The sequence below is a fragment of the Oxyura jamaicensis genome, chromosome 4, assembly GCF_011077185.1.
Source record: "Oxyura jamaicensis isolate SHBP4307 breed ruddy duck chromosome 4, BPBGC_Ojam_1.0, whole genome shotgun sequence".
Classification (NCBI taxonomy): domain Eukaryota; kingdom Metazoa; phylum Chordata; class Aves; order Anseriformes; family Anatidae; genus Oxyura; species Oxyura jamaicensis.
The window spans coordinates 24,811,550-24,826,576 of record NC_048896.1 but is presented as its reverse complement, the minus strand read 5'-3'; the positions used below and the strand labels follow the sequence as shown (position 1 = coordinate 24,826,576).

At 33.7% G+C, this 15,027-nt stretch overlaps 1 protein-coding gene across 5 annotated transcripts in view; it reads right to left on the bottom strand.

Moving 5' to 3' along the window:
• The window catches only part of MICU3 (mitochondrial calcium uptake family member 3), a 47,386-nt gene that overhangs the window by 17,555 nt on the left and 14,804 nt on the right, over positions 1 to 15,027 (bottom strand). For 2 of the 5 annotated variants that reach the window (XM_035324346.1, XM_035324344.1), the window contains exons 4-9: positions 14,195 to 14,273; positions 10,542 to 10,589; positions 9,031 to 9,113; positions 5,247 to 5,318; positions 3,882 to 3,920; positions 634 to 729 (exon numbers count right to left, since the gene is read on the bottom strand). In XM_035324346.1, the coding sequence (XP_035180237.1) occupies positions 634 to 729; positions 3,882 to 3,920; positions 5,247 to 5,318; positions 9,031 to 9,113; positions 10,542 to 10,589; positions 14,195 to 14,273 (417 nt within the window). The remainder of the gene's footprint in view (positions 1 to 633; positions 730 to 3,881; positions 3,921 to 5,246; positions 5,319 to 9,030; positions 9,114 to 10,541; positions 10,590 to 14,194; positions 14,274 to 15,027) is intronic. The other 3 variants (XM_035324347.1, XM_035324345.1, XM_035324348.1) reach the window with 3 other exon arrangements.

The window sequence follows — 15,027 nt, the reverse complement described above, 5'->3', positions numbered from 1 at the left end:
TCTTAAGTGATCAGTACAAATGTCTTATTCAAGTATTTGAAAGTAGATCATGAAGGAAGAATCTTACTAGAATTTAAAGAACTATGGAAATTTGACAGCTCAGGGATATTGCTAGTCCTCCATAATGATTTTGTAATATTCAATAAGATTGACAAGTGTTACCTTAAAATATTCCTGTTTCGATCCAACAACTGTGCAATACTTTTTGTGAAGATAAGCTTTAATAGCATGCATAAAAAGCACATTAAGGACCTAGGGTTTAAATCCCTAAGGGGCTTACCTCATTTAAATTGTCACATCACTGGACCAAATCTAAATGACAAAGGTTTCCTGAACCTTCTCTAACTGTGAAATAGCGTCACTGTTAATGTTAGAAAATGCTTCCTACAATATGGACTGAAGAGGACTTGATTTTCCAACTCTTTCAAAAAGTAACTTTGCTTTTACTTGGAAATGAAAACTTTTGAGTTGTTGCACTGCATGGAATCAAATCCACGAGATTTGAGAACTTTCAGATCTAAAGAAAGTAAAAGGAGGAAAAGGAACAAAATGCATGAAATAAGAGAACAATCAGAACAGAAATAGATAAAATAGCGATGTGTTTATGGACCAGAGACAGAGGTTGTCTTATACCTCCGCAAGGTCTGAAAAGAGTGCTTGACTTGTGCTACGTCTCAAAGTATCCCAGTAGCTCCTGGGGACAAGGTCCTCTCCTTCTGTTTTAAGAACCTGCAGAAGTTTCAAGAAGCACAATAAAACAACAGGTTACAGACTTTAAAATCTTTCCTAATTGATCCTCAGAAACAAGGCTTGATTCTTTTGCTTCTACACAGAGAAATCTCTACCCAGTTATATGACACTGTAAATCAAAGCAATACCGGTCCATTATGGCTATTTGATTTTTACTTAAGATGTGGCTGTGCTGAAAGTATCACCAGACTCCACCTACCCAAAGTAAGCAAGCTAGGGAAAGCAGAATGATTTTTTTTCTATATTTCCAAATTTTTTTTTTCTATAAGTACGTGTGAAAATGGCCATCTAAACTTCGTATTTTGCTGTAGATTTTTCCTCACAATGTTGTTTTGCCAAATATATTTATTTTCCATCTTACAATACAAAATTTATTTCCTTATTGATCCGAATATAAAAGTCACCATTCAAATTGTTATATTAATTTAATCCAATCACCAGGATGACATTCTTGTAGTAATAAGGAAAAGCCTAACAAAACCTAACTATCAAGCCTAACAAACCTTTTACTGACATACGTATCAAGAAAACACTAGGCAAATATGATGAACAAACTTACCTTACTTAAATGAAAAATAGGGTGTTTAATTTCTCCAAGGAAAATATGCTTACCTTTTTGCTCTGAAATGATCTGCATTATTTTTGGTCACCTGAAAAATCCTCCCTTTTTATAAGCATTCCTTTATCTTGCAATTAGTCTTGAAAGATTTATGTAATACTGCTTTTTTTTTTTTTTTTTTTTTCCCTCCCCCAAAGGGGACATGATCCTGGAGACAGCAGAAGGCTAATCTGAATTTGGTTAGGGTTATTGTAACTACATGAATATTCCTCTTTCCTCCAATTAACCGTAAGTAGGTCTTCCATTTTTAGGACTCCCTACTCATGTCCATATGGGCATTCAAGTCAAAAACACCGAATGAGTTTAATCTTCCAAATATGATTTTTTTTCTTTGTATCAGCAAATAGTTCTATTAGACAATTTACACTGATCAGAATGTTGTGCAATGTGTAATACACACCATTATCACAAAGAATACTGTTTGTATTAATAGTTGACCTTCAACAAGTTGAAGGGTTACTGTGTCTGTGTATTTCACATTATGCCAAAAATAGAAGTACTAATATACAAAACTCTTTAGATAGCAGAAATATAGTACGATTTCCAACCTTCTCTTTTCCCTTAACGTTCGTCAGTACAATAGCTCCTCAGGTAACAGGTCTTCAATACACTTGTAATATTTCCACCAGTGATACCACTACACGAGTGAAGGTATTATCTAAGAGCTCTTATCAATGCAGTGGGGCTCAGTGCAAATGGGACTGTCATGTATTAATTTGTCTCAGCTGTATTTCACATGTATAAATTAACGAATCTGTCTACGATTTCTGTAATTTGCATTTTTTATGAATAATGCTCTTAATACTACCAAAGCAATATTGCAGCACTAAGTCAATATGTAATTTTATAAAATAGAACCAATAAAAATACATTAAGATATTTAATATACGGTGTTAACTGCAGAACATTTCAAAATACTTGCTGGAAGGTACTAAATAATAGAAATATTTTAACTTGTCTACTGCTTCTCGAACTTCTATTATGTACTTTCTCCTCTATCCAATTCAATTCAGCTCCTTCTGTGAATTGTCATCAAAGAAATGTGACAAGTTACTAGGAATTATAGCCTTATTTAATATATACTACACTTTTATTTCCTTTTTGAAAAAATCTGGTTTTATCTTTCTCTTATGGTAGAGTAACAGTCCATATGCTTTTCATATTCGCATTACTCTCATACATTCTCAAAACTCCGTTTAGTTCTAAACTGCTAAATTTGAAGACATTGATTTACTTCAGCGTGTACAGGAATAGGTCCTTATGGCATCAGTTTTTCTCTAACACTTATTTATATCCCTTTGGTATTCACTAGGCTGTGTGTTAGAACACCTCATTCTTTTATGCATACAATTCTGTAATATATCTATCTTAAGTACTCACTGAATTTATTGTCTTACTTTAGCTAATGGAATTAGTACTTTAGGGCATGCAGATTTCATCTTCCTTACATGCATCTCATGACAATTATTACATTTCAGTTGGCATTTGGCTAGTAAAAGCACTCATGCAATACATGCTGAGCTAGTCTTAGCACACAACTGCAGTATGCACCAGATCATGACTTAAAAAAATTAACCTACGGAAATGAAAATGCAAACATATTTAAACCACTTAAAGCTGCATGGCATGCACCTTATGGCTTACAGACCTTGACACTTCTCAAAAAATTACAACTGTTTTTAAGGATGAGGTGAAGAAAAGGGCCCAACATAGTACTTTTGCACTATCTCAGACATTTTAGGGTTGTACTTCCTTGGTCTTAAGTATCTTCTACTCCCCAGGACATTAAGGGAAAAACTGAAAAGGCCACTACAATCCTTGTGAATATATTCAAAAAACCTGAACATTCTTTTTCTTTCTTGACAGTTTCATCTCCTACTCTTCAAAAATGATCAAAAATAAGTTTACTGTCACCTACATAATGAAGGAATGCAGGGGCTTTTTTCTGTAAGATCCTATTCTAGTTCATCACTAAAAGTTCTTATTTGTTCTGTAAATGAAGCACAAAGGCTCCCTTCTATTCTTCTATTTCTTTCCCCCCCTCCCCCCCCCCCTTTTTTGTCCGGTTGTGTGTGGGTCGTGTTTTTTTTTTTGTGTTTTGCCAGCAGGGTGGGGGCAGATGACAAAGGTGAAGGTTTCATATGACTTTTGCAATTACTTCACATTATATACAAGTAGGCAAGACAGACTCGGGCTTGATGTACCTAGCTTAATTAACAAGACGGCTCTACAATTTCTTAAGAACTATTTTGTCCTTCTCCTAAAAAAATACTAATTCCTTCATTTTATATAAACAGTGAGAACAACCTTTCATTCTGGTAGTCCAGTCTGCTTCTGAATGCTTGCAATGAGCACATGCAACTTTTCATGGAAAAGTAAGCAACCATCACATTTTTACTGATTAGCAGAGGTAACTTTGATGAAAAATATAAATATAGTAAATATTCTTATAGCATATTATTTCACCTTGCTGGTGAAGACTGCATAAATTAAAAATATTTAGAGTACATACACTGTTAGTAGAGGTATGATATCCATAAAGTTGAAGACGCTGACATACAGCAAAAACGGGCCAAACCAAGTATCACGTCAGAATGAAGACAAAAGAAGGAAAAAAATAACAGAATAGGTTAAGATTTATTTTATATAATATTAGATTTAGCTTTACTTTAAGGTGACAGTGAATAGAAACTGGTTTGCTTTATTTTCATTCATTAAATTTTCTTAAGAGAAGCACAAAGTTAAAGAGATTAATGCCAGGAGGAAAGTTCCATTTTGTAATCTTTATTGAAAAGCTCTTCTTTTGGGTGCATGTTCCCTTGTTCAGAATAAACAGTATGTGAGAGATTCAACAATCGACCTACAGTTTTGAAAAACTACGAAGGATAGGTCTTCTCTGGGTGGGAAGAACAGACCCCTTTTCATGCTCAAGTAATGTTTAAAAAGTATTAATTCTTGGAATTCAAACTTTATACAGTTTCAAGGACAAAAACCTGAGACTGTGAATCAATGGTCCGAAAAGGATACCGGGCACCATGACAAGCTTCATAGATATGTCAAGATGTTTCTTATAATGAAGAATTCTTTCCATAAATATGTGCAAATCACAAAAGAACACGTTTATTCTGCCATGGGCTTGACAGACACTTGCACCTGATTTTTACTTGTCCACCAGTAAAATAGTTCCTGGTACTGCTGCCATCCTCCAGACAAATGACACTAGTCTGCTTCTGACTTACTTTTCTCATGCATGTAATAAACACAAATTTGACATTACATTAAGTGTTTAATGTTCCACAAAAATCTATTCATATAATATAAACAACTAAAGATGTTTTGCGCTGGTCATAAGCGGTATTTAATAAAAAAAAATATATAAAATCTGTTTGCTTATCAAATTTTATCAGCTATAGTAAAACTGCTACATTAACAGCAAGTATCAGCATTACTATGTCTACATTTAACATTTTTTGTAAGATGTAAGAGCAGGAGTATAGTTTGGTTTTGCTACCGAGACGCCTCACTTTTAAGTGAGTGAATGGCACTGCCTCATTACTATTCGGTTTTCTTAAAGATTCCAAGTGGAATCAATGCTACCGTCATGGCAATATTTAAATACTTACAATACAATATTTAAATACTATTTTTTTCTTTTTCTATAAACCACTTAAGTATTTTTTCCAATAACTGCAGAAACTGTTTTTCTTTGTATATACTTAAAATTATAAATATTCTGTTAATGATAAAAAATTGTTTCAAAACAAATTGAAAGTCATTAGTGAACGCAATACACAGACACACACAATCTTGTACGATTTTGACCGGCATTAAAGAAAATAAACGGACTACCAGCTGCAACCATTCTGATTTTACTTACCAGCATTGCACGTTTTTCTTCATCTCCCTTTCTTTCTCTCTTCTCATTTTTTTTCCTGAAAATCTCCTGTAGCTACAAAACAAATCATTTTGTTCTTATTGTGCTTTTGGGCCATTTCATATGCATAACAATCATTCACTGTGAGTAACACTGCATGCACTATTAAAACACAGTTCTTCAGTTCCAATTATGTTTTTTGTTTATATTAGTTCTTCAGTAAAATATAAATGTTCCGATGATGGTTTTTTTTGTTTATATTCATACCTTTGTGAACCTTCTGTCACCTTAAGCATAACACAGAAAGGATAAAGTTGTTTATTTGTTTTCCCACAAACTAAAGCTAATAACTCTGATTGGGAGCACAATACTCAGAACATCCTATTTAGCTTTATGTTTTAGCCAGCCTAGGTCTGTACTGGCTTCCAACAAATGGGAGTTTCCAGTCTTTTCCAACTCCTCAAAGTACATCCTTTGTTGTCAGGTACTATTTAGTATAGTTGTATAGCTATGCAGTCAGCTGGATCAATCTTTTTTTCATGTTAGTTAGCTAGATCAGTTCTTATTCCCGCTGGCACAAGCATGGGGTGGAAACACCTGGTGGGGGCGAAACATTCCCTTTAAGCAGCAACAAACTACTACTCAAGAGTAATTTATGAAGTACCTTTGTTTTTTCAAGTATGTTCAAAGAATACTTTTGAGTCTTGTAAAACACCTCCTTCCCAAATTTCTTTATGTTAAGAGCTTTAGACATGACTTCTGAGACAACTTCAAACACAACATTTAAAACATACAGAGATTGTTACACATTTATTTTTAGAAATCGCAATGTCTTCATTTTATGAAATGGTCTGCAATTCTCTTTCTTTGTAAGTATCAATATACTTTAAATAATTTTATTATTGCAATACTTACAATATTACCAAACCATTAGAAAAAGAAAAGTGCCATTATTCTTCACAGCTGCCAGAGCAGTATTACGATGCTATTACTGTGATGCCATCTACCAGTGAACTTCAGCTTTTCAAAAATCACAACTGAAAATATTATACTGCCCCTTGTAGCATGTGTTAATTCAAAACTAGACAAAACAAAACAAAAAAAAAAAAAACACTGTAGCTGACAATTTTGTCCTATCCAGAATATGGTATTTTTAGAACCAAACATCATGGTATACAAACAGTGGTTGCAAAGACTGGATTTTACCTACCAGAAGTCTGGTAAAAACACAGTACTGATAAAGTGTTTGTGATATACTTTGCAAGAAATTTTTCCAAATTTAATCAGAATAACGTATTTCAGAGAATGAAAGACAATGGGATCAGCAAACGCTGCTGCTGTGGTATAATAGCAATAAAATAAATGAATGCTGTGTTAGAGATCAAACAGCAAATGCCTTTGTAAATAACATTTTATGAATTTCCAAAATTAACTGCTGTCTTCTGGAACTGACTATAGTGCAAATACAGATCAGAATATTGTGTGTCACTGTACCTACTTTTAAGTACAGGATTAATTTACAGATCTAGTTATATCTTTTCAAATATTTTTGTAAATTTACAGGCACAAACTACTGTAACCTATGCTGACAAGGAAAGAGTGATGAGAGGACATTTAGTTTGATGGACTAGAGTATTAAACAGCTTGCAACCCACAACTGTGGAAAGGAGAAAGGTAAATGAAGAGATAGACGTAGAAAGAAAATACGTTGTGAAAACTGAAGTGACAAGCCATCAAGTAAGAGAGAAGAGTGGCAGTAATTGAACACACACACACCTCCCCCTAAAAAAAAAATATTAAAAAATAAAAAAAATCAAGGGGAAAAAAAAAGCAGTGCATCTTTGGATATATTTCCCCTTGCACTGAAGCAAAGAGGGTAGGATTCTGTTGCATTCATCATTAAAGCGCTTGCTAAACTTCTGGAAATGGATCTTTTCTTCAGAAAGAGTGCTATAGGATACCAGTGAGTAGAAAAGTGAATGTGAAAGGATCTGGGAGTACTTTCATAGGAACATTGTTCGGAACAGGATAATGAGATTGTTGAAAGGAGCAAAACCAAGATCTCCTGTAACAAGGGAACACAATCCTTCTGTTCTCTGACCTCACCCTTATGATATAACCAGAGGGAAAAGCACAAACACCTGATGAATTAGTTTACAAAACCACCAAAGCTGTTATCAGAAAAGCTAAGTATTTTGCAACTCTTCACTACATGTACTCTTTTTCTTTGGGAATCGTAACACGCAATCCCTACACCATTCTCTAGAAAGAGGGTTTTTTGTAAATCTGAAAAGTATTAACTTTACTTCCAATTAGCTCTCCATAATCAATGAAGTATTTTCCAAATGTTGGACGTAGTTCAAATGTCTGTGCTTACGGTTTCCTGCTTCCAAGCACAGAGGAGAAGATCCACACCCATGCAAAGTGAGTACGGATGTCAGATACATAGTCTGCAGCTGTGTCTATCAGAGAATAACTCTGGTATCACTGAATAAACTTTTATTCTCATATTTACTTTTATTTACACAGACACTATTTATCTACCTTCCTACGTATTTTAGTTTTTCTTACTTTAGGTCTAACATTCTGATGTATGGGTTTTGATCTAATTTTTTTGAAGGGTCACTGGCACTAATCCAGCAGAGTTAGGGTCATTTATACAATTTTGTTAAATATGATAGGTGGAGAACAGTGTATCTAATGTTTGAAAAGTCTCATTTCTTCTATCCACTAAGTCTGGTAACAAGAAAAGAGTAAAGAGGAATTTTTAATGGCTATCGGTGACCGTGACATAGAAGAAATAGAAAGCAGGATGTGAAGAGGACTATAAAAGCACATTTAGAAAGATGTAATATCCATCCCTAAATGTTGCACTTGTTTACCTCCTTTATGTATGTATTTGATCCTATTTTTCCTGTAAGTTTCTGAAAGGCAATGCTTCCTGCTACAATTTTCTAGCTCTTGTAATGCATGCCCTTCTTTTATTATTTTAAGTTAACAGTCTATTCCACTAGCTGGTCTGGGGAGTCATGAAAGACAACCTTCCCATCTCCCAGCAAATTACTTCAATGTTTGGAGCTTTTTTTCTGGAGGAGATCGTTACTGGAATCAGCAAATAGAAGGAAATGTGCATTTAATATTATAATAGAAAAAATGTTTAGCATGCCAAAATATGCATGTGGCAGCAGCTTCCAAAACAAAAGAGACCTGTTCTGATGGAGCTAGGCCAACAGAAAACAAGTCCTCTTCAGATCTCACTTACTGGCTGTGCATCATCTCCTTGAAAAAGAGAATTGAAGGAAGTGCAGTAGGTTGAGGACAGTTTCTTTCAAGTTTCCATTTTCTTTAGGTTAGCAAAGGTTATTTGAATTGAGCCTTATAGCTTGAGTTGGAAATAATTCAGAAACAGAACATGGGAAGTTAGGGTGCCTTTGTTTTTAATTGTGTTTCTAATTAAATAATTCTACTGATCACTGACATAGCAATATTACTTTATATTAGACAACGGTCTAATTATCTGTGAATGTAGTAGCAATTATAAAGATCCAGAATAAAAACTGGAATTAAGCTTCAAAAACCATTATATACAATATACACATGCACTGTAATAAGAAGCTACTATTTACATTACATTTACTGTTTACATTAAATAAGGCAAAGGAACCACTCTAGTCAGCGGAGAATGCCTCACGTTCTCATGATTGCTGACATCATCTTAAGTCTCAGTCTGGATAAAAAGTGAATTTCAAGTTTACATAAAACATTGAGAGACTGAAAATATACGTACCACTAAGAATTCCTTTTTGTCCACCATCTCATTGCCATCAGTATCAAACATGTTGAAAGCAATTCTAAAACCTGCATGCGGCTCTGCCAAAAAAACAACAATCATTTCTTCATATGCTCAGAAAAAAAACATATAAAATTCTAAGAAATTATTTGGTGTCTTTTATAATAGCCATATCCTTAGCTAACTTAGATTAGTATATTTGTGAACATAGTAAATGCAAATCATAACATCAATATAACAGTATTGTCAATATTATGAAAACATAAGGCATGCTCACAAATGCATCGATTAGGGAAATATACAATAGAAACAGAACATGAAATATTCAAGAAAAACATTTCACTAGAGGTTGGTTCAGCAGTTAAAAGAGTGTTAGTTCATAATTAGAGTCCATTTTACTTAATAAAATTGTAAAAAATAAGTTTATGAAAACAGTGTTCTCAAGACACTTTAAAAAGCTTTCCAAAAAAAAAAAAAAAAAAAGTACAGGATGCAACTCCTGGTCAAAATGAATGACGTGTTGAAAGAGGCAGAACTTTCTTGCTTACATGCTTACAGTCCTTGAAATTTGAGATCAGGTTAGAATTTTACAACAGTTCAGAAACACGTTGACTTTGAAGGCAACTGTAAGTGAAGTCTTTGGGCAACACTATGGTGATAATTCACTGCCTTGCAATATGGATGAATTATGGCTAGAGGTTAGTCCAGATAAAGAGATGATGGAAGGATATCCACTGATGCAGCACTTAAGGATTGTACAGGTTTGGGGTAAAGTTCCCACTCTGTCTGTTTCACAGAAAGTATCCAAATCATATCTGAATAAAAATCTGATGAATCCAATAGAAACAAGAAAACTGTATACAAAGGAAAGACAAAACACTTTGATCCTTCCCAAAAAGCAGCTCTTAAAATATCAGTTGGCATCAGGCTTAGTTTACTCTAGCTATAAGTTCTACTTTGTTTTCACAGGTGGTAGAACAATAAGTATTCAATTTTGTTAGTGTTTTCTTACATAAATAAACATTTACTTCAGTTTGACAGATTTTCTAAAATGAAACGTTACTGATATCACTATCCCACTGATGCTATCTTTTATGCACTGGGAGGTAAAACAAAACAATAATAATGTATATAACATATATTCTTCTCCCTATATTCAATGTCCTTTAGGACTAGTGAATTCGGTACATTTAGTAAATTCAACTAGAAATTGTACAGGAATTTCAAAGAACAAAGTAAGTTTGAGATCTTTACTGGATTTTGGCTGAAGTGCCTCAGCTTTCGTAACATCCAGTAAAAGATGTTTCTAGAGAATACATCACTTAAAGCATAACACAGGATTCTGTAGGACAAGAGAGGTTCAAATGAATATAAAGATGCTTGAAACATTTTTTTTTTCAATATTGGGATATGCAGGAGAGAACAAAAAACATCCCAACGTAGAGCAATACATTCAAAACTTAAGAATTTCTAAGGAAGCATTTTTTTTCTTTCCCCCAAATACTTACTTGTTAAAATACATAAGAGAAATAAATATTCTGTGTAAGATATCACACCTGATAACAAAAACAGAAAAAAATATGCAATATTAGTTTTACTTTGGATTCAAATCTTAAACTTGAAGACATTAAATCTACGTACAAGACAGAACATTTTCATACATATGCATATGTGTATTCATATTTGTTTGCATGTGACCATATTCAAGCTAGTCATTGATTCGTTTGACTAAAATATGGATCTATGGTGGGTTTTTTTGTTTGTTTTGTTTTTGCTGTAGAGTATTTTGGGAGATAGATACATTAAATAAGGCAAATAAACTAGACAGTGTAGCATAGCTCATTAAACAGAAGCTGGTTAGATTTTTAGAAGCTATTTAGGTCTCTGAAAATCTCACCAATAATATATGAAAACACCCTTTAACAAGGAGAACATTTACTCTGAGAACTTTATTAGTACTTCCTCCTGATGCATAGTTTGAAAACAGTTCTTGACTTTAGTATGTGCTTTCTAAGTGCATGTCCTGTATTAATTGAAAACTTGACCTCGTATTACTTATGAAAGCATAGTTTGGGCTTTTGAGTTGACTTTATATGCACACTTTCAAAATAATAACCTGAATTTTATATTAAAACTCTTATTAAATGATTGTGTAGATTTTGTTAAATATTTTCAAAGCCTATTAATGGAACCTGTACTGTCATCTTCCACATGCAAAAGACCTGTGAGGAATACATCCAAGCTTTTCATCTTTTGTTAGATGTCAAAAGGCAATCACAGTATGAAATGGCATTTCCTTTCCTCTTCAGAAATAAAAAAGGCAAAATTAAAGTTAGTGCTGAAGTCAGTATCCAAATGGTATGTCCAGTACCATAAGCTGTACCTCCACTTCTTCATCTCTTGCGTAAAAAGATAACCTTGCAGAATGCATATAGCGCAAGTGAAGAAGAGCATCCTGCAGTGCACTAAGAACTGGCAACAGTAACCTGCAACTCTACCAACAGCCTTTAGCTCTAACCATCTTCAATGCTGAGCTACCAAAACTGGTTCCTGATTTCTAACCAATTGATTCTGTCTGCTTTATAAAACCCAAAATCTTAAGTCAGTCCACAATATTAGACTATTTCAAAAGCCTAACAAAGAAGAACAAAAAAGTATTAGATGCCTGATAGCAGAGATGTCTAACTGCTGCGATTTTCAAAAGTTATTGTCTGTCTCCTTTATTTCAGTCCAAGTGAAGTTTGTAAGCACTTTTAAAAAACCCAGTCACACCTTCGGATGCTTAAATATATTCAGTTGAGTTAGACCTTAGAAGATATAATGAACTATGTAAATTGTCCTCTGATTTTTTTTTTCATTGAAACACCTGTATAATTCAAACTTAAACACTGTATTATCCAGTGTTTAGATTTCACAATTATTGAACAGATTTAACATCAGTACTTCCAGTGCTGCCAAACTAAGAAACCAGTATTTTTTATTAATACTTATAGCACAAAAAGTTCCATATTAGTACTGTCCTGAAATAACATTAATGAAGACTTTGTCATTTTTCCAGATTTGCAGTGAAGATTCCCTGCTTTTAAAAACAGTTATAAAAATCAACTTAGATACTTCTTCAGCTGCATTCTCCAGTAACACAAAGATGTGAATAAACGTGTGGCTTGAATTTATACAGCACCTTGCAGAAATTCTTTGACAAATGCCTACTTGAGTCTGTTTGGACAAGCAGCTATCAAGAAATCAGATACCTCAAAGGTTCTCATTCAGTGATGTAAAACATTCCTTAATAGCCCGTCAATAAATGTAAAAAATGAATTTTTGTTTGTTTGATGACACCTTCTTTGTTGTAGAACGGAGGAAGGAAGTGCAATTGTCAAACAGTCCACCACAGGTATGAAGACAGCAATATAAAAGGCCTTGAAAGCATTCCCTCCTTTTGTTTGTCCTAGCTGTAGACAGATAGTTCTGGTTGATTGCTCTGAGTGTTAAGGGAGAGAGGCTCTGTAATTTCAATTGAATTGAAAGAAAAGCTTATACCAAGATCAGAAAGAAGAGGTGGAGGTCACTTGAGGGTAAAACACAAAAAACTAAGACCTAAGGATGGCTGCAATAAACCTGTGTAGTTTATCTATCGCAAAATATATTGACTTTGGTACCTGCTTCATACTAAAATGTGCATGTTTTAAAGAATATGAGTAAAATAATCCTGAAGTGTTCATGTCATATACTAAATGAGAATGAAGGAGACTTGAATTCTATTCCCATCCATTTCTATTCCCTTTCCCATCATCTGTTCTTATATTATCTATAAAATTGGAGAGCAGAACTCACTTGTTTTGTAAAGTGTACCGAAAAGCTATGTAAGTGCTAAAGTTTATTACCAATGTTACCAGTTTATTACACTAGTTTTGAGTCCTCTTATATGAGATTCTGTAGAATTCCACTAACAAAAGACTGGAGTACAATATTGTTGAATCAAGACCGTCTGTTTTGGAGCCATCTTATTACAGACTTAGTAAGCAATATCTAAATACATTTTTATAAACTGATAATGTACTGATTTAACAGATTCTGAAGGTGAATAGTCAGGTGTTCTGACTATACAACTGTCAGCCAAGAGCAAGGAAATAGAATGGAAAAACGTGCCAGTTTCTGCTTCTCCCTGAAGTACTGACTGCAAACTTGGGGCAAAAAAAATCTAAGGGCAGTTTACAATTCAAGATTCAAGAGATTCAAGTCTCTAGAACACGCTAGAGATTTGAACTTGGGACCCTCCTCTAAAAATAGTGGATTACTTACTCGTTTAATAAATTTAAGCTGTAGTTGAATTAGACTCATCATATAAGAGAACAGATTTGTTTTGAGTTTTGTTGTTAGCATGATTTTTTAATGATCCAAAAAGTGTCTTTATTTTACAGCAATTACTTGTGGCTGCTTTTAGAAATATTTTTAAAGTTCCATCAGTCCTTTATTATTCTGAAAACAAGCAAAAGAATATGGGGGTTATTTACCATAAGTAGCTTTTGCATTTTGGTACACAAGCTAACAGTTTATTTATTTATCTATTTATTTATTTTTTTAAGTGATACAGAATATTAGAGGGAAAAAAATAAAAGGAGACCTGGACCATGGCTCTTCCTTTACCAATAAAGTTTTAAAGGCTCAGAAATAGCTTGGTCTGCTCGCTTTAAAGGGATAAACAGCATTTCTGAAACTCTCTTTTTGTTGTGAAGAAAACGCTTACTCAATTATATCAGGGACCATCACTGTCTTTATAATCATATCACTGTACCAATTTTAAAAAAGTAAAGACATTTTACATCTTTTTTAGAACATTCCATATAAGTTCTGTTGTCCAAACTGACAACAGTTCTACAAATGATTCTTCACTGTAAGAAACTGAACGTGAAACAGCCAAACATCAGTTTAACATATACTAAATTACCAATTCACTTAAGAATATTAGCTGGAAGATGTCACAATTAAAACGCTGTAGAGACTAAAGGGAACTTCTGTATTCTTTAAAATGTAGAAAGCGACATTTTCTTTTTTTTTAAACTTGATTACTTCTGAAAGATTTAAGTATGACATAACTTCAGCCACAACAAATTAATACATACGACATTTTGGTTCAGGAAAATGAATTCTTATCCCTCACCTTTCTCATTAAGATTACGGAAAAGTTTGGATGATCCTTTCCAAACTGGTGGTGTCTCCATAAGTATCTGATTCAATTCCTAAAAAATAACATTTGAAAAATACTGAAGAATATATTTAGATATTTAAATGAAGATGTTCTCTGATTATGAGTAAATGCTAGCAAATCCACATAAAAGACAAGAAAGGAACTCCATGCAAATCTACCACTTAATTTAACTTCAGTTTATCACAATGACTTTGTAATTAATTCCTCAAACACATACATAAATTTTGCAAACATGATTAATACAAGAATTGCTCATCCAAGAAAAAATCTGCAAGAATACTAAGTGTTTGTAGAATTGGAGAGATACGTATAACATATTGTTGCTGAAATTACTCACCGTTGCACACGTTCACTGAAGCCAAGGATGAGTCCCCCCTGGATTTCAGTGAGGTTTTGATACAAGCTCTAGGCAATTGTTCCTTTAAAATACTCAACCTAAACTAAAGCAAACTTCACCCATGAATACAAATGTACTTTACTTTCAATACATGGACACTGAAACGGCCTTCTTGCAGTTGTACAAATACAAAAAAAAATAAAATGCGAGAGGCACTTCAACATCACAAAAGGTAGAGTGGCACGAGTATTTCAGGCAGCTGTTACACTTAGCCACTAAAGAAACTCAGATACAGGCTGAGGAAGGAACTGGCAGAGGTTCGGGAGTCAGTAAATGCAACGTAACAGGCACAGCTGCTCAAGTATGTTTGAGATTCTGGATTCAAATCAGTCTGAAGTGACAAAAAAGAAGAAATTAAAAATTTTGCATTTTTTTTTTATAAGGAAGA